Below are 20364 nucleotides of genomic sequence, written 5' to 3'. Positions count from 1 at the left end.
ACCTCTGACAAAGCAGGTTGAATCAAAGCTTATTCAACAAATACAGAGCAACTTCCGCTGGGCCTGCACTGCAGCATCTGGCTGTGGGATAACTGCGGAACTGATTGTCCTCTCCCAATAGGGATATGTTATGTGGCGACTACCCTTAAAAACAGAGGTTAATTTGCTTCCCCTGGGCACTATTGCAGTAGCATCCACTCAACAGGCACTCCAAGCAGCTTCAAGAGGGGATTGGATAAACATTTGGAGCAGAGGTCCATCAGTGGCTATTAGCCACAGCGAACTCTCTGTCTGGGGCAGTGATGCTCTGTCTTCTTGGTGCTGGGGAGGCACAGTGGAAGGGCTTCTAGTGTCCTGGCCCCACTGATGGACCTCCTGATGACACCTGGGTTTTTTGGCCAGTGTGTGACACAGAGTGTTGGACTGGATGGGCCATTGGCCTGATCCAACATGGCTTCTCTTATGTTCTTACGTTATTAACTCTATCTAATATCAATATTGTGGATGTTTATAGAGACTTGTGCAGAATACCTATTTGTAATTATTGTTCACTTTATATAAATTATGTTGGTATATTTATAACCTACTGTTCATTATTGTTCCAAGGTATATGATTTCCATTGTTTGCTAGCCTCCAGATAGGGCCTGAAGATCTCCTGGAATTACAATTGCTCTCCAGACTACAGAGAACTGTTCCCAAGGAGTTTTGGAGGGCAGAGCCTACAGCATCACATCCCTGATAAGCTGCCTTCCCTCCCTGAACTCTGCCTTCTTCAGGTACAGCATCAAAATACCTAGGGATTTCCCAAGCTGGAATTGCCAAGAAGCAAAAGCATGTTGAGAAATACAAATTGCAAAGTGTCGGGTAAGATCAGGGTCTCCCCCACAATCACTCTGGACACCTGAAACAGAAATGCTTTATTCTTCTCCACATTTTTTAGAGAATTACCTGATTGTAAAAAAGTTAATCCTGAATTTGTGTATGGGCTTTAGCTTGCATAAGGAGAAAGGTAGTTTACGTAGCTTTCCTGGGATGTCTGTTCCAAGGCAAATACTGAGCAAACATGTGGCTGATTGTGATCTGTTTCCCATTCTGGGGGCATGTTTAGCATCTGTTCTCTCTTATCAGTGACTTTAGTCGAAGGCCTTGGGTTTGCTGACTTTAATTCAAGAACGAGGTAAAGGTTAAAGACCCAAGATTCCTTCAATAGTTTGCTAACAAAGGTTGAATGCAGTCATGTGGTTCTAATAACTCTAGTCTGGTGGCTCGGCAGTACAGGGCTCCCACAGACATAAGCAAAACAGAACAAACCACAACGTCTGAACTTGGTGACATGAGAAAATGGCAGGAAATGGCAAAAGAGGTAATGGAATTTGTTAAGGGGAAACTGTGTATTTGCTTATGGTCTACAATTTGCATGCACAAACAAGAGTCGGGCCTTCTTTTAGAAAACAGTGTATTTTCAAAGAGTAGCCACTTGAGGTGGAATTGCCATGATTTATTCACTTAGTTAAAGCAAAACAGGCCAGACAATGTTATTGGCAACCTGTTGCAGTTCAATGCTTTCTGTGTTGTTTTTCTGCATTTTCTAAGATGTGATTTGCGGCACTATGCGGTACATTTTCAAAGGCACGTTTGCCATATTCTAGACCTGGAATAAATCCTGCTGTTGAAAATAGATTCCTAGACTAAACCCTGATGAAGTATATCCATAAAATAAGTCAAGGGAGGCGGGGGTGCATAGGGTAGGTAGGGAAACTTAGGCAAAGTATTTTTCTATGCAAGGGGAGCAGGAGGTGCTGAAGGAGGAAAGTTCTGCTGTTGTGAAATGAAGATGAAGAATCAAGAGTGAATTTAGCGTGAGGAAAGCAAATATAAGTGTTCCTTGCTCGTAGCTTGCAGGTGGGGTCATTGCTTTACTTATAAAGAGAGGAATGCCAGGACCTTAAACTGTGTGGGAAGAAAGGCCAGCATTCTGTAAACACTGCTTCTTAATTCTGAGTCTGTGAAGGAAGTTCATTGGTGAGTAAACAACTCCCTACATATGCTCAGAGGTACTTTGTCATTGCTGTTTAAAATTCTGAACCAATGGTGTGCTGGTTGATGTAGAGCTAGTCATTTATTGGCCTGTCTCAGTGTTCCTCAGCAGCTATAAAACAGGGCCAACCTGCATATCCTTGCTTTGAGTTGCATAATTGCTTTTGCCACCTGGAATCATCTGCTTGCATGCTTTTCTGCATGTGGCACATCTGTGTCTAGATTGTGTTACCCCTGCCATTGTATGCCAGGCTCTGTCCACAGCCCACAGACTTTGTGGAATACTGGTGGCTGTAGTAGAGTTGTCATTTCCTGTAGTACGAAGAGGGGCAAAATGACTCTGAAATCATTCATTCGTGGACAACCCCAGGGATTTTTTTTGTACAAAAAGCCCAGCAGGAACTCATTTCCATATTAAGCCACACCCCCTGATGCCAAGCCAGCTGAAACTGTGCTCCTCTGCATTTCTGCTCAAAAAAAGCCCTGGACAACCCAGTTATTTTTTGAACATAAGCTCTGTAACAGTAGCCTTCAAACTGTGCTCTAGACTAGAGAGCCTTCAGGTTCCTCAATGCTTGTTGTGCATTGTTCAGTGAGAGAACTGGTAATTCCCTGAAATACAGCTTTTATTTATTTCAACATTGATATCTTGCTTTTTTCTCCAATGAGAACCCAAAGCAGCTTACATCATTCTCCCCTCTCCATATTATCTTCACAAAAACAACAGCCCTGTGAAACAAGCACTTCTCAGCCTGCCATTCTGAGGGCCTGATCAGAAGTTGATCCTTGCAGCGTTTTTAAATTATGTGGTGCACACCATCATATCTAGTTTGGCCCTAAGTAAAAGTGCAATTGCACTGTAAGTTACTGTTTTGTCTTGCTATACTATTTCCCCTTTTAAGTTCCTCCTACCTTTAGACTTATTGCAGGAAGCAGGGCAGAGAACAAGTCATAAGAGAGACTGTTGAGTTTATCATTGGAAACACATGTATTTGCTACAAATGTTGCATTTGTGCGTTCTCTCAGACATAATGGCCATTTTCAGGCTAAGAAATAAAAGGCAAAAGAAGCAGAACCAACTGTGATCTTATAGCTCTTTGCAGACTTTGTCCCTGCGCCTCAGACTAGTGGCACCTTGCCTGTAATCCTAATCGTCTGGCCAGTAATTTATAAGTATTGCTGAAATATAACCCTTTATTCCCGGTTCACTATTAATATGTTAACTACTTGTCTATTCTGGTCTGGGATTAGTGTCCCTTCTGAATCCGTTGATGTTTCTCTGCTCTGTCCCAATTAGGGTTGCCAGGTCTGTGTTGGAAAATATTTGGAGACTTTGGGGGTGGATCTGGGAGAGGGCGGGGTTTGGGGAGGGGTGGGGCCTCAGCAGAGTACAGTGCCATAGAGTCCACCCTTCAAAGCAGCCATTTTCTCCAGGGGAGCTGATCTCTGCCTCTTGGAGATCAGTTGTAAAAGTGGGAGATCTCCAGGCCCCCCGAGTCTGGCAACCCTAGTCCCAGTTTTGTTGTTTCCAGGCAAAAAGCGTGTATGTGTGTGTGGGGGGGGGGTTGCTGGTGTGGTCATATTAGTTGTGTTCTCTTTCTTTGCAGGAGCTGGAATCTCAGTACTCCCCTAGCAAGTGGTCTCCACGACTGCTCAAGGATGTTATCGAGGCTCATATACAGGCAACGAGTGATGGTAAAGGGCACGGGGCAGTTGAACACTCAGGCACAAATAGGGTTGCCAAGTCCAATTTAAGAAATATCTGGGGACTTTGGGGATGGAGCCAGGAGACATTGGGGGTGGGGCCTGGAGAAATTAGGGGTGGAGCCCAAGATCAAGGCTGTGACAAGCATAATTGAACTCCAAAGGGAGTTCTGGCCCTCACATTTAAAGGGACGGCACACCTTTTCAATTCCTTCCTTCCATAGGAAATAATGAAGGATAGGGGCACCTTCTTTTGGGGCTCATAGAATTGAACCCCCTGGTCCAATAGTTTTGAAACTTGGGGATATTTTGGGGAGGGGCACTAGATGCTGCACTGAAAATTTGGTGCCTCTACCTTAAAAAACAGCCCCCCCAGAGCTCTAGATACCCGCGGATCAATTCTCCATGATTTTCTATGGGAATAAATCTCCATAGGGAATAACAGAGTTCCCAGCAGACATTTCCCTCCCCTCCTCCCGCTTTCTGACGACCCTGAAGTGGGGGGAGGGCCTCCAAACCGGGGGATCCCCTGCCCCCACCTGGGGATTGGCAACCCTAGGCACAAATTAGATGTGATTTTTTTTTTTTAAAGAAGCCACATGGGGTTCTCCTGATCCTACTCTCTTTCCCTGCCTCCACAATGTAGCTACAGGGACAATATTTTCCCAAGCACTACAGGGCAGATTCAGATTGGGATTGTGGCATTGCGCAGGGGAGGGGAGCTTCTGCCTCCCTCATGCCATTTTAATTAGACAACATGGCTCCAGGGGGAGCAGCAGCCCTGAAAAGGGGCCAAGAACACCAGGGCCATTTCAGCTCCAAAAAAACAGCATGGGAGGGGGAGGCAGAGGCTCCTCTCTGCCTCTGATGCTGTGGTCCTGATTCGAGTTGGGCCTGCATTGGTTGGGGAAGGAAGGTCACTCATCCTGGCATCAGTGCTCCCTCTAAGCTGAGGTAGTGTGAGCCAGTTCACAGTTTTGTAGATTCCAGCGCGCACATTTTTGTCTTAGCTCAGGAGGGATGGCCCCAGAGCAGCAGCAGCAGCCAAATCACTTGCTCACAACTTTAATGCCAGTAGGTCAGGAAGTAAAAATTTTTGCTCACAAGACTCTACAGCTTAGAGCAGGGGTCCTCAAACTTTTTAAATAGGGGGCCAGTTCACTGTCCCTCAGACTCTTGGAGGGCCGGACTGCCGTTACTGTACAAGGCCGCGGGCCGTCAGTTCTCCGTCTTCTGCATCTCTCTCCCTTCCCCACACCACACACCCCGGCCTGGGAACTCACCTCACCTCGGTATCACCTCACACTCTGTCTCCGCCGCCTCAGCCCAGTGCCGGAAGTGTGCGTTGCTAACGCGAGTTTAGGTCAAATGTCACTTCCGGTCTGATTTTGCCATAACCCGGCGGGCCACATAAACGTCCTCAGCGGGCCGCATCTGGCCCGCGGGCCGTAGTTTGAGGACCCCTGGCTTAGAGGGACCATTGCCTGGCAGGTGGCTGTGGGGAAAGTGAGTGTGATCTAAAAAGTCATGTGTAGTTTTCACCTTAGCGGTGTGGCTCACACTGAAGCTCTGGGTTGGGAAATACCTGAAGATTTTGGGGGTGGAGCCTGGGGAGGGTGGGGTTTGGTGAGGGACCTCAGCAGGGTATAATGCCACAGAGTTCACCTTCCAAAGCAGCCATTTTTTCTCCAGGGGAACTAATCTTGAGCATCTGGCAATGGGTTGTAATAGTGGGAGATCTCCAGGTCCCTCCCCACCATATCTAGTAGAGTGGTGGTAGACTTTTACCTGGGTTGGGCAGCAGTCAGGGTTGCCTGGTCTAACTCAGAAAATATCTGGGGACTTTGGGGGTGGAGCCAGGTTGTGACAAGCATGACTGAATTCCAAAGGGAGTTCTGGCCATCACATTTAAAGGGACCATGCTCCTTTTAAATGCCTTTCCTTCGCTTGAGATAATGGAGGATAGGAGCACCTTTTTGGGGGGGCTCTTAAAACTGGACCTCCTGGCTCAATCTTTTTTAAACCGTGGGGGGGGGGGGTTGAGGAGAGGCATCAGATGCCATGTTGAAAATTTGGTGCCTCTACCTCAAAAAACAGGGCCCCCAGATATCTAAAGTTTGATTCTCCACTATGCCCTATGGCAGGGGTGGCCAAACTTGCTTAATGTAAGAGCCACATAGAATAAACATCAGATGTTTCAGAGCCACAAGATATGAATGTCGGGTGTTTGAGAGCTGCAAGGAAGGAAGGAAAGAAATGGGGAGGGGGAGGGAGAGAGAGGTGGAAAGAAAGCAACTTTAAATGCATTCTCCAAGCTTCCATGGAGAAACGCCTTCTTCAAGCTGGCTGATAGGGCAGTGGGGGCTTCAAGAGCCACACAATGTGCGAAAGAGCCATTTTGGCCACCCCTCCTCTATGGGGATCAGTCTCCATAGGGTATAATGGATCCCCCAGAGGACATTCAAACCCATCCCACACTTTCCGATAACCCTGAAGTCGGAGGAGGGCCTCCAAACCAGGGGATTCCCTGCCCCCAATTTTGGTCTTGGTAACCTTCGGGTTTATGTTGTAATAAATATTGTATGTATTTTAGTCATTTTGGTTGCAGTAACCTTCGGGTTTATGTTGTTGGGGCCCAACTAGGCATTGGCAGCCCTAGCAGCAGTTGCGTTCTTGGCTCAGAGTGCATCCTCTCTCCACATAAATTAGGTATCCCTTTGGAGTTAAAAAGATACTGCGGACATGCTCTTGCGTCCTAAATTTAAAATATATTGGTGGATGATGGAGATTCTGGTTTTTAAATACTTGAGGTGTGTGTAGGGTTGCCAAGTCCAATTCAAGAAATAACTGGGCACTTTGGGGGTGGAGCCAGGAGACATTAGGGGTGGAGCCAAGATCAAGGCTGTGACAAGCATCATTGAACTCCAAGGCTGTGACAAGAATCATTGAACTGGCCATCACATTTAAAGGGACGGCACACCTTTTCAATGCCTTCCTTCCATAGGAAATAATGAAGGATAGGGGCACCTTCTTTTGGGGCTCATAGAATTGGACCCCCTTGTCCAAACTTTTTGAAACTTGGGGGGGTATTTTGGGGAGAGGCACTAGATGCTATACTGAAAATGTGGTGCCTCTACCCCAAAAAACAGCCCCCCCAGAGCCCCAGATACCCACAGATCAATTCTCCATGATTTTCTATGCGAATAAATCTCCATAGGGAATAATGGAGTTCCCAGCAGACATTTCCCTCCCCTCCCCCCGCTTTCTGATGACCCTGAAGCAGGGGGAGGGTCTCCAAACCGGGGGATCCCCTGCCCCCACCTGGGGATTGGCAACTCTAGTTGTGTGTAAGACAGGCTCCTTGTAGAAAAAGCAGCAGGGCACACAGGATGGAAAGGTCTCCCTCAAAACGAACTGATAGCATTTTTCTTACTGGGATTGTACAGCAGGCAACACCTACTTTGATTCTTCCCACAGTCTGGTAGAATGATGTACAGTTCTAACTGTATAGACCCTTTCCCACAGAAAGCTGCCCAGATAGGATGATGGCTCCATCTCTTGGTTCTTTTCTTCATTCCACAGCTACCCGCCATGTCCAGGCTGCCACCCAGACTCTGATGAATGTCCCTTATGGACTTGGAGAGGGAGAGAAACTTGATGTGTATCTTCCTAAAGAGCCCTCTCAGAGTAAGAACTCAGGGGCTGCACAAGTATGAAGGGGATGGGGAGAAGTGAAATGGTGGTGAGGCTACAGATTTCCAGAAAGTTGAAAGCCATGGGGGAGGGAAAGGGAATACTCTATTTTTCTTATTCCCCTCCCCCCCCAAAATGGAAAATTGTGAACAAAGGGAAATATATATAATATGTACTGTGGTAACACCATAATGCTGCAGTAACACCATAAAATGCATAATGTATAGCTAGCATATAAAATTGTATTAATTAGCATATTTTTGGAATTGAAAGTATAAATACCTTTGTTTTCTATGAACAAAACTGCAACTAGACCAAATATTCAAAGAGAAACTTGCCAATTGCTACATCCTATGTTATTTTACCATTTATCACATTTTAAAAAGCCCTTTTCAATTACCCCTCCCAAATTGTCCAGTTTTTCCATCAGGGAAAAACAACAACACCAAATGGCATGTATTGAGTCTTAAAAAGCATTTCTTTCACTCCAGAAAAAAAAATCATTGGAGTTTTCCCTGTGCTTTCCAAAATTTCCTCAATTTTTCTATTGGAATAAATGAAAAGCCCTCAGACTTTTTCATACTATACATTATAAGTGAGTAAAACCTTGTCTTAAAAAGCAATATGCTACTTTAAAAAAAAAAATAGAGATTTTTTCACTGCTCCCCAAAATGGTTTTTCAGTGGAAAAACTGAAAAGAAGTCCTTGGGGGGAAAGGTGGGGACAATTTTTTCATTTTCTTCTGGACTTTCACATCTGTAGTTGTGAATAAGAGCTATCCTGGGGGAAAAGAAGGAACAGAGAGAGTGGACAGTGCAGTATAGGGTTGCCAAGTCCAATTCAAGAAATATCTGGGGACTTTGGGGGTGGAGCCGGGAGACATTGGGGTGAAGCCAGGAGCAAGGGTGTGACAAGCAGAATAGAACTCCAAAGGGAGTTTTGGCCATCACATTTCAAGGGACGGCACATCTTTTAAATGCCTTCTTTCCACAGGAAATAATGAAGGATAGGGGCACCTTCTTTGGGGGCTCATAGAATTGGACCCCCTAGTCCAATCTTTTTGAAACTTAGGGAGTATTTTGGGGAGAGCCACTGGATACTATACAGAAAATTTGGTGCATCTAGCTCAAAAAACAGGGCCCCCAGAGCCCCAGATACCTGTGGATCAATTCTCCATTATTTTCTATGGGAATAAATCTCCATAGGGAATTATGAATACCCAGCAGACATTTCCCTCCCCTCCCCCGCTTTCTGATGACCCTGAAGCGGGGGGAGGGCCTCCAAACCGGGGGATCCCCTGCCCCCACCTGGGGATTGGCAACCCTAGTGCAGTAGCGCTTGGCAGTGGGCTTTGCTGTCTAGTTATCCATTATATTTCTTTTCAGCCTCTCCTCTGGTTCTCTACATTCATGGTGGCTACTGGCAATCGCTGAGGTGAGTTGTTATATAAAGGAGAGCAGTGGCCTTGAGCTTTTGCTCATAGATGGGAGACTTCCTCATTCAACATGGGATTCCTATTCTCCTTGTTCTTGGGATAATGGTAAGTGATGAAAGGGTACCCTGTAACCATCTTTTCCTTTTTGTCTTTCCACCTCAAGCAAAGAGGTTTCAGGCTTTGCTGCAGGGCCCCTAGTGACCTGTGGCATTGCCTTGGCTGCAGTAGACTATGATGTGGCTCCCAACGGTAAGCAGTTGTGGCGGGATAAGTTTTCCCTCACCCTGTCCTACTGTCTGTACCATATCATGACAAACTTAGATTCTGTGTTTTTTGCTCAGGGCAGCTGGAGGAGATGGTCAGGCAGGTGCGACGTAGTGTGGCCTTTGCAGCTCAGCAATATGCAGGGAGCAGGTATGGAGCTGCTTTATGCTTGTGACGTGCTCTGTGTCTCCATGAATCAGTCTGGAGAGGAGGAGCCCTAGGGAACAGTTGTATCCTACCCAAGTCCAGCAAGGGGCTGTTAGATGCTTTGGCTACCTATGAGTTTCAGCAGTGGAGTTCCAGCCTCTTTTAACTGGCTCACTGCAACCAGGCCCGCAGCTAGAAAATTTTAGGTGGAGTGGCTGTGGGGCCAAGGATGACATCACAAAAGATGTCAAAATTTAAAAATAAAAATAAAACCCTGGGCAGCTGGTTGCAAGATAAATAAAAAACTTCCATGGCAGTGGGCTGCAACAGTCCCCTCCCCAGAGAAGGCTGACTGACTCCTGCTGTTTCCCCATCTCTGCAACTGCAAGTTTGGGGGATAGGGTTGCCAAGTCCAATTCAAGAAATATCTGGGGACTTTGGGGGTGGAGCCAGGAGACTTTGGGGGTGGAGCCAGGAGACATTAGGGATGGAACCAAGATCAAGGCTGTGACAAGCATAATTGAACTCCAAAGGGAGTTCTGGCCATCACATTTAAAGGGACGGCACACCTTTTCAATTTCTTCCTTCCGTAGGAAATAATGAAGGATAGGGGCACCTTCTTTTGGGGCTCATAGAATTGCCCCCCTGGCCAATCTTTTTGAAACTTGGGGGGTATTTTGGGGAGAGGCACTAAATGCTATACTGAAAATTTGGTGCCTCTACCCCCAAAAACAGCCCCATCCAGAGCCCCAGATACCCACAGATTGATTCTCCATGATTTTCTATGGGAATAAATCTCCATAAGAAATAACAGAGTTCCCAGCAGACATTTCCCTCCCCTCCCCCCGCTTTCCGATAAACCTGAAGCGGGGAGGAGGGCCTCCAAACCGGGGGATCCCCTGCCCCCACCTGGGGATTGGCAACCCTACTGGGGGAGTGTGAATGGGTGCTGCTTGCTTGGAGTGAAGGCAGAGATGGAGACCAGCAGCTTGCTAGTAGCAATGCTGCTTTTCAGAGGAGTGGTGACTAATGGAAGACAGATTGGAGGGGCCATACATATGGAAAGGAGGTTTGGTTGAAGGGACCTGGACCCTGTGGACTCCTCCATAGCTATGGCCCTGACTGCAACTCCATCTCATTTGCTCTTAGTGGTCTTTATTTGCTGGGACATTCAGCAGGAGCTCACTTGGCAGCCATGGTGCTTTCCACAAACTGGACAGAATTTGGTGTTGAGCCAAACATCAAAGGTAACCAACTGGGAAACATCCATCCCATTATTCAAACATTTTGAATTCTTATATTCCACACTTTCCCTGTGAAGCCCTGTAGAATATTAGATCAAAAGTGTCCTTAATGACTGAAGTTGATCTAGCATGACTTTCTCCTTATAAGTCTTTGGGCCTCTTCTCTTTTCAGGAGCCTTTCTGGTGAGTGGTGTGTATGACCTGGAGCCTATAATGCACACCTATGTCAATGATGTACTGCACATAAACGGGTGAGAGTTATATCTTAGAACAGGAGAGTTATATCTTAGAACAGGAGTGCTCAACTTATAAAGGGAAGCAAAATGGGTCTCCTTGAGATGATCCTTCTGCTCTTCTGCTTGCATCTATGGCCTACTGTTGATAGCACAGCAAATGGATGTATCTATCTACTATAGCAATATGTATGCAACATAGCAATACAGTGTTATTGCATTAACTAACTCTGAACTTTGTACAATATGTATGCAACATAGCAATACAGAGGACATGCAAGTTAGGGCTTCAGAGTGTGATCTGCCAGATCCAGGTTCTTGCTGTGGAAACTGACTGGGTGGTTTTAGACCAGGCATAGACTTCCAGCCTAACCTGCCTCTCAGGTTGTTGTTCAGATCACATGGGGGGAGAGGAGAATGATGCAAACTGCTTTGGCTCCCCCACTGTAGAAGCTGCAGGGAGGGGGAAGGCGATGGAAAGCTGAAGTCAGAGGGGAAGATAAAGGAAAAGAGATAGGGTTGCCAACTCCAGGTTAGCGGTGGGGCCTGGAGAGGGTGGGGTTTGAGAAGAAGAAGACATTGGATTTCTATCCCGCCCTCCACTCCGAAGAGTCTCAGAGCGGCTCACAATCTCCTTTACCTTCCTCCCCCACAACAGACACCCTGTGAGGTGGGTGGGGATGGAGAGGGCTCTCACAGCACCTGCCCTTTCAAGGACAACCTCTGCCAGAGCTATGGCTGAGCCAAGGCCATGCCAGCAGGTGCAAGTGGAGGAGTGGGGAATCAAACCCGGTTCTCCCAGATAAGAGTCCGCACACTTAACCACTACACCAAACTGGCTCTCCACGGGATAGGACCACAGACAGGTACAATGCCATTTCTCTCTAGGGAGGCACTGGAGACCACTCAGATTTACAACTGCTTTCCAGATGGCAGTGATCAGCTCCCCTTGAGGTGGGGGTGGGGTCAATGCCTTCACTTGGGTGGGTGGGAAGGCAGCAAGGGTGGCAGGCACTCGTGGTACAGCCCATTGTATTTTTCTTCACAACAGGCCTTACTCCTAGTACAGATAATAAAGCAATCAACAAATGTGAGAACTGAGCCCAGTAGCACCTTTGACTATTCAAAGTCCTAAAAGATGATGCTGTTAAAGTGATGCACACATTATGTCAACAAATTTGGAAAACTCAACAGCGGCCACAGGAAAAGATCAGTTTATATTCCAATCCCAAAGAAGGGTAATGCTAAGGAATGTTCAAACTATCACACCATTGCACTAATTTCACATGTCAGCAAGGTCATGTTAAAGATCCTACAAGCTAGGCTTCAGCAGTATGTAGATCCGGAACTACCAGAAGTTCAAGCTGGGTTTCGAAGAGGTCGAGGAACTAGAGATCAAATTGCCAACATTTGCTGGATTATGGAGAAAGCACGGGAGTATCAGAAAAAGGTCTATTTCTGCTTCATTTACGCTAAAGCCTTTGATTGTGTTGATCACAACTAACTGTGGCAAGTCCTTAAAGAGATGGGAGTACCAGACCACCTCACATGTCTCCTGCGAAATCTGTATAAGGGTCAAGAAGCAACTGTCAGAACAAGATATGGAACAACCAATTGGTTTAGAATAGGAAAAGGAGTTCGACAAGGATGTATATTGTCACCCTGCTTATTTAATTTATATGCAGAGTATATCATGCGGAATGCTGGCCTGGATGAAGCACAAGCCAGAATTAAGATTGCCGGGAAAAACATCAACAACTTCAGATATGCAGATGACACTACTCTAATGGCAGAAAGTGAGGAGGACCTAAAGAACCTCTTGTTGAGGGTGAAAGAGGAGAGCACAAAAGTAGGCTTGAAACTCAACATCAAAAAAACTAAGATCATGGCATCCAGCCCCATCACACCTTGGCAAATAGAAGGGGAAGACATGGAAGTAGTGACAGACTTCACATTTCCGGGATCTAAGATCACTACAGATGGTGACTGTAGCCATGATATTAAAAGACGTTTGTTCCTTGGGAGGACAGCTATGGCGAACCTAGGCAGTATAATAAAAGTAGAGACATCACCCTGCCAACAAAAGTCCGAATAGTCAAAGCGATAGTATTCCTAATAGTAATGTATGGCTGTGAGAGCTGGACCATAAGGAAGGCCAAGCGCAGAAGAATAGATGCTTTTGAGATGTGGTGCTGAAGAAGAATCTTGTGAGTGCCTTGGACTGCAAGAAGATCAAACCAGTCAGTCCTAAGGGAAATCAACCCTGACTGTTCCCTGGAAGGTCAGATGCTGAGGCTGAAGCTCAAATACTTTGGCCACCAAATAAGAAGAGAGCACTCACTGGAGAAGATCCTGATGCTGGGAAAGGCAGAAGGCAAAAGAAGAAGGATCAGCAAAAGATGAGATGGCTGGACAGCGTTACTGATGTAACAAAACGAATTTGAGCAGACTTTGGAGGATGGTGGAAGACAGGAAGGCCTGGCGTGATTTGGTCCATGGGGTCGCAAGGAACTGGACTCGACTGTGTAACTGAACAACAAAAGCACCTTTAACACCAACAAAGTGGTGTCTATAGCCCCTTCACAGTGCCTTCTTACCTTTTCATATTGTTTCAGACACTAGAGTTTCTGGGGTTACACACAGGCCCGTAGCCACGGTGGGGCCCGGGGAGCACGGCACCTCCATCCACCCCCCACTTTCACCGGTGTGGCCCCTCCTTTCCCCACTGCTGTCCCTGCGACCCTGTTTTTGCTGCCATCGCCGCTCTCCCCGGGCTCTTCCTACCCCATTCCTGCCTCCCAAGCTCTCCCCACAGCCCCGTTTTTGCTGCCATCACCCTCCCCAGACTCTTCCCTGCCTTCCCCGCTCTCCCCACAGCCCCGTTTTCACCGCTGCCGCTCTCCCTGGGCTCTTCCCTGCCTCCCAAGCTCTCACAGCCCTGTTTTCACTGCCGCTGTTCTCTCCTGCCTCTCCCACTCTCCCCGCAGTCCCATTTTTGCTGCTGCCGCTCTCCCCGGGCTCTTCCCTGCCTCTCCCACTCTTCCCGCAGCCCTGTTTTCGCCGCCACTGCTCTCCACGGGCTCTTCCCTGCCTCCCAAGCTCTCTGCGCAGCCCCGTTTTCACCACTGCCGCTCTCCCTGGGCTCTTCTTCCCACCCCCAAGAGCATGAGAGAGAGAGAGAGCTGGGGCCCGGAGGTTGGCCCCCCTACCCCAAATTTTATGTCCTGGGCCCCCCCACCCAAAAATTTCTGGCTACTGGGCTGGTTACACACAGACACAAGTATTTCTCTGACATGAGGCATGGATTTTTTTTTGCTAGGGGGTTGGATGGAGTATAAATTGAGATGAGGAGGAAGAGGAGGAAGAAGAAGAAGAAGAAGAAGAGGAGGAAGAAGAAGAAGACCGTAGATTTATAACTCGCCCTTCTCTCTGAATCAGTCTCAGAATGGCTTACAATCTCCTTTATCTTCTTCCCCCACAACAGACACCCTGTGAGGTGGGTGGGGCTGAGAGAGCTCTCCCTGAAGCTGCCCTTTCAAGGACAACTCCTGTACCTTGACTCTAAATTCTGTTTCACCTGTATCTGATGAAGTGTGCTTGTACAGAAAAGCTTATACCTAGGCTAGAATGAAACTTTGTTGGTCTTAAAGGTGCTACTGGTCAAACTTTATTGCTTCAGAACAACACAGCTACCCACCTGGATGTAAATAAAACAGTGTGCATGCACATGAAAGCTTATACCTATTATTAAACTTGGTTGATCTTAAAGGTGCCACGGACTCCAACTTTGTTCTGCTGCTTCTGACTGACATGGCTACCTCACCTGATGTGTTCTGGATATCAAAACCTTAGTAATTAATTTAGAGAGTCCAAAGGTACAGCAAAAAAATTTGCAGATCAGAATTACCCTTCAAGCATTCTCCTTCAACCCCCTAGGACGATGAGATCTGTTTCTCCTCCATGGATCTAGCAGCAAAAGACCTTTCCTTTCCCCAGTCCTCACCCCTTCCCTTATTTTTCCTGTCTCCAGAGATAGTGTGTGTGTGTGTGTGGGGGGGGGGGGGGATGTTTATCTTTCTATTCCTGCTCTGCTAGCTCATTAGCATTTGTAAGAAGGTATAGGAAATCACACCACACCACTGATGTTTTCAGCCTAGAGGAAAAAACATCAAAGGAGTTTGTCACTATCTGGTTGCTTGGTTGCTGAGCCCTGAAGTCCTGGACTGATTGCTGGTGGGGGCTGAGCCCTGGGTAGGAAACTCTGGGGGGGGGGTGCTCGAGCCCTCCAGCTTCCACATAGTTTATGCCTATGCATAGCTCATGCTTTGAATTTGAGTTCTGTTTTAACTGTATTCTTTGGGTTGCTCCAAGATAAAAAAACAGCAGGCTTCTGTCACCAAATACGTACAGTCCTCACACTGCTTGTGTCTCTTCATTGTTCCTCAGAATCTTGCCAATTGTGCTCACATTTTGTCCTGTTCACATTTTTCATTAGGACATTTTAACACCATCTTTCAGCTTTTAGCTTCACTGCACACAAACACACACCATAGGTTCCTCCATACCCAAACACTTTGCTTTCTCACTTGCTCCTTTGAAAATAAATGCTTGTAAAAAAATGTGTTCTGTGCAAAAATTAGTGTCTCTTTGTTTTAACAGAAGTTTTGTCCACTTCATTTGACTCTGTCGCCTTCTGATCTCTGCATGGTCTTACTTATTTGTCTTTCCCTAGGGAAATTGCCCAGTCAAACAGTCCTTTGCGGTGTGCCCCTAAGCTGGAGGGCAGGCAGGGTTGCCCTGTACTAATTGTTGTGGCACAACATGACTCTCCTGAATTCCGCAGACAGTCCTGGGAGTACTTTGAGGTATGTTGGCAATCGAGATCACTGTGAAAGTTAAGGGTTCCAGCACTGAAGATGTCCCTTCATTATCAAGGCCGTGCAATGTCCCACATTTTGTTGCTGTCCTTGTCAGTTAAGGATTAAGCTAAAAAAGCTAAACATGAGACTAACAACCAAACAGTCTGGTTAACAAATACTTGGTTTGATCTCAAATTTCTCTGAGTAAATGTATGTTCAGTTTTTGCGTGCATATTTGGGTGCATGGACTTTTTATGTATAGAAGTGTCCATAACGTGCAACTTTCTTCTTTAGAAGTGAACGCTTTATGGTAATAATTAGATTTAAACAGTTTCTTATGCTTATGATAGACACACTGGAAAAGGGTCTTACCTGGGATGCTCACGTTCAAATCACCACTCTGCCATCGAAGTTTGCTGGGTGATTTTGGGCCAGTTACACATTACCTCAAAGGGTTAATGTGAGGATAAAATGTGTGAACATATGAACATATGAAGCTGCCTTATACTGAATCAGACCTTTGGTCCATCAAAGTCAGTATTGTCTTCTCAGACTGGCAGTGGTTCTCCAGGGTCTCAAGCTGAGGTTTTTCACACCTATTTGCCTGGACCCTTTTTTGGAGTGCCAGGGATTGAACCTGGGACCTTCTGCTTCCCAAGCAGATGCTCTACCACTGAGCCACCGTCTCTCCCCGTGAACATATGAAGCTGCCTTATACTGAATCAGACCCTCGGTCCATCAAAGTCAGTATTGTCTTCTCAGACTGGCAGCGGCTCTCCAGGGTCTCAAGCGGAGGTTTTTCACACCTGTTTGCCTGGACCCTTTTTTGGAGATGCCAGGGATTGAACCTGGGACCTTCTGCTTCCCAAGCAGATGCTCTACCACTGAGCCACCATCCCTCCCCAGTTGTTGCTGTGGTTAAAAAGTTACAAGGATAATAATAATAAATTTTTATTTATACCCCGCCCTCCCCGCCGAAGCAGGCTCAGGGCGGCTTACAGGACATGGTGGGTCACACCGCGATATAACAATAAATACAACATAACCATTAAAATACATTTCCTAAAAACAGCAATTAGATTAAAATTTAAAATTTAAATTACAGTATAAATTAATGGTGCTACATTCTTAATATACATGTAAACGTAGCTTATTGATGCGAATGGTTCCATCTTAATATGCCAGCTGGAAAAGGACGGTTTTGCAAGCCCTACGGAACTGATTAAGGTCCCGCAGGGCCCACACCTCCTCTGGCAGCTGGTTCCACCATTGGGGTGCTGTTATCGAGAAGGCCCCCTCCCTTGTTACTTTCAGTTTGGCCTCCTTTGTTATAATACAGTTATAAAGAATTAATGTTTGGAGAAGAGGCCATCTGCCTCCTGGTAGTGTGTAGGCAGAAGAAGCTGAGTTGCTGTTAGGGTGGCTGCTGGAGTTGTTGCTGTTAAGGCTTCTTGTCCCAAGTTTTATATTATGTGAACAAATCTGCTTGGTTTCTTCACAAGTGGCTAAAATCAGTTCTTTGGAGAACCTGGAGAATCTTCCTAGGTTCCCATTATAACAAAGATGCAGAAGGGGATTATGCTGTAAGCCACTTTGGATCCCCATAGGGTAGGGTTGCCAAGTCCAATTCAAGAAATATCTGGGGACTTTGGGGGTAGAGCCAGGAGACTTTGGGGGTGGAGCCAGGAGACATTGGGGTGGAGCCAGGAGCAAGGGTGTGACAAGCAGAATTGAACTCCAAAGGGAGTTTTGGCTATCACATTAAAAGGGACTGCACATCTTTTAAATGCCTTCTTTCCACAGGAAATAATGAAGGATAGGGGCACCTTCTTTGGGGGCTCATAGAATTGGACCCCCTAGTCCAATCTTTTTGAAACTTAGGGAGTATTTTGGGGAGAGCCGCTGGATACTATACTGAAAATGTGGTGCCCCTACCTCAAAAAACAGGGCCCATAGAGCCCCAGATACCCGTGGATCAATTCTCCATTATTTTCTATGGGAATAAATCTCCATAGGGAATTATGAGTACCCAGCAGACATTTCCCTCCCCTCCCCCACTTTCTGATGACCCTGAAGCGGGGGGAGGGCCTCCAAACCGGGAGATCCCCTGCCCCCACCTGGGGATTGGCAACCCTACCATTGGGGGAAAGATTGGGGTATCAATGAAGGAAAAAATATATTCCACACATGTATTCAGGTGTGACTTCTTAGAATTGCACTCATGTGCATATGTAAGATTTTAGGTCAGGTAGATGAATCTGTTTGTCTGAAAAGTAGATGTCTACCTGGGCCAGATCTCTTGCTTACTCCTTGTTAATTTTTAAATATGGTATTTTATATCCTGCACTCAGCATTTTGTGTGTGTGTCTCTGTTTATACTTCCATTCTGCCTCCAAATCTTGGTTGCCTAGTAATAAAACAAATGCATTTCTAGATGCCAGCATCTACTAGGTTCAGGATAGTTTTTTAAAATGCCTTCTGCTTCCTCACAGGTGCTACGCATAGCTGGCTGGAGTGCTTCCTTGGTGGACATCGCAGACACAGATCATTTCGATGTGGTTGAGAAACTCTCCCAGGAGGACTATCTCCTCACACAGGTATAGAAAGCAATATGACGGCTGCTGCTGGAGGCTGCGTGTACCACCCTTCTTCCCAAGAATCAGTGATTAAGTTGTGTGGCATCGAGAACTGGCCATGCTAGCTGTAAGCAGCAGAGCTTCTGAACATCCTTGCACAGAATTATTGGATGTACAACCTTTGTTATCAATGTAAAATGTGTCGAACAGGTGTCTTCAAAAATGGAACGGACAGTGAGGCCCCCTTCGTACAGACACCCTGCGCTATGTGGGATACTTTCCTGAGCAGCGTGATTCCATGTTGCTAAGTTTTCACACACTCATGGTCAATGAGGTGATGATGATCTGAAGATCATCAGGTGTTCATCAGGTGTTGCCATCCCTACCAATGAAGTGCTGATCAAGTAGGAAAGACCCCCTACAACTGGCCCTGGCCCTGTGTCTGGAAGACTCATATGCACTGCTCTAGTGACATGGGATTGCCCCATAGAGAAGTAGCTCCTGTGGTGTTGTCTATGCCAGGGGTTCAGGGAAGACCACCAGGGAGTCCAAACTGGCTCCAAGGCAGGTAAGGTTCTCCTTGGGCGAGTCACCAGAGCTCAGACCATGTTGAGAGAGAGGGTTACTATACCCATCTTTCCTCTTCTCCACAGACCAGTAGGCTGACCTTAGGGAACAAGGCTACTTTCTCTCTGGGTCAACACATCCTCACTTCCTCTTGTCAGGTCACCTCTCCCTCCTACTGGCCACTTCCTCCCTGACTCCAGGATTCTCTCCCCAATTTCGAACCCCGACCCTTCCCCTCTCCTGCCAGGTGTTCCCTTTCTGTGAGGAGGGCAGGTGTGTCTCTGAGCCATCTGCTAGAGTCAAGCAGGGCACACCAGCTGGTCCAGGGATGAGGAGTCCCAGCCAGTGGGCTAATTGTTGGCTTCATCCTTTCCCCCCTTTTCGCAGGCCTGGTGGGCAGGCATAAGTGGGATCTGTGGTTGGGATGAGTCCAACCCCCAGTCAAGGGTCAGATAGCTGTGTATATGTAAGAGAGAGACCCAACTCTAGTTTCATCATTTGCCTCTAGCATTTATGATTTCTCTGAATTCATTTCATTGCACTTTCCAAATGCCTGTAAAGTCTGTACAACAAAGACATATATCTCTGAAATGTGCTTTCTTCTTGATGTTTCAGGTTATTCTGCATATGATTTCAAGAAACCGATTGGCTGGAAAGTGATAAAGCTCTCAGCCTGAAGTTTTTCTGCTCCATCTATAAGACTGTCTGCATCATTTGTACTTGCTTGCCGCTTCCTCCAATGTCTTTGTGTAATGCCATCATACTTCAAAATGAGAATCTCTCACAATCTCCTTTTTCAACTACAGTTGTAGCCAGTTTGGAGATTTTGTTTGGAAGAGAAACATACTCTTCCTACTTTATTTTTTCCAAGGTTTTCTTGAAAAGAACATAGTTCTTTACACCTGGACTGCTTTGAGTCATGCACTTAGACAGCCTCTTAAGAAGACTTTGGATACCTCCCCTTGCTCCTGTGAAAAAAATCTCCTTCCTTCCAGCTTTATGAGAACGTTAAAATAAAATTAAGGCATAAATTGTAACTGCATTCCTGTTATAAATCACTTGTTCCCAGGAGTTGGTCTGGTAATGAAGCTAAGCACATAATTGCTGCATAAATCACCTTTTCTCCGGTGGTCTGGACAGTGGGTCGGTCCGACTACTGGGTATAGGCTCCTCCTCCTCGTCACAGGGTCGGGTGCTCCAATCGATCCGGAGGGGGAGTGGCCTATACCACCCAGGACGCGCCAGTTCTTCTCCCGGCCCTGCACGAGGCAGGACGGTTTTTCTCCAGGCGCTTGCTGAGAAGCGCAGAAGATCCGGATTACTGAAACAAAACAGACCGGAAGCGTTGGGATCGGTCCCAACAACACCGGTGGCGGCAGTCTGCAGGGTCTACTCACGAGTAGACCTTGAGCGAACGGCAGACGCCCGCAGCGCTTCGTTCCCTTGCAGTCGCGATTGGAACCAAGCCGGAAGGAAAGAGAGGCGGCAAGCGCAGAGGCAGCGCGGTAAGCCGCCCTACAGCAACAGGGCTGCGCGCGAGTCCACGGGGCTTCAGATGGGTCCCCAGGCTGCCCGCGTTGTCTCTCCTTCGGACTGCCTAGTCG

The 20364-nt window shown here is 46.8% G+C and overlaps 1 protein-coding gene across 1 annotated transcript; it reads left to right on the top strand.

Annotated features, from left to right (window-relative positions):
- Nucleotides 1–1113: 1113 nt before the first annotated feature.
- Nucleotides 1114–19797, top strand: AFMID (arylformamidase). Its single transcript, XM_060252879.1, has 11 exons — nucleotides 1114–1364; nucleotides 3646–3733; nucleotides 7325–7429; nucleotides 8821–8869; nucleotides 9034–9119; nucleotides 9212–9284; nucleotides 10431–10528; nucleotides 10698–10776; nucleotides 15491–15623; nucleotides 18110–18214; nucleotides 19376–19797. The coding sequence occupies exons 1-11, from the start codon at nucleotides 1230–1232 to the stop codon at nucleotides 19418–19420; spliced, it is 996 nt and encodes a 331-aa protein (XP_060108862.1). The 5' UTR covers nucleotides 1114–1229; the 3' UTR covers nucleotides 19421–19797.
- Nucleotides 19798–20364: the final 567 nt, after the last annotated feature.

This window comes from Heteronotia binoei, chromosome 13 (assembly GCF_032191835.1).
Source record: "Heteronotia binoei isolate CCM8104 ecotype False Entrance Well chromosome 13, APGP_CSIRO_Hbin_v1, whole genome shotgun sequence".
Classification (NCBI taxonomy): domain Eukaryota; kingdom Metazoa; phylum Chordata; class Lepidosauria; order Squamata; family Gekkonidae; genus Heteronotia; species Heteronotia binoei.
This window is presented reverse-complemented; position numbering and strand designations above follow the sequence as displayed.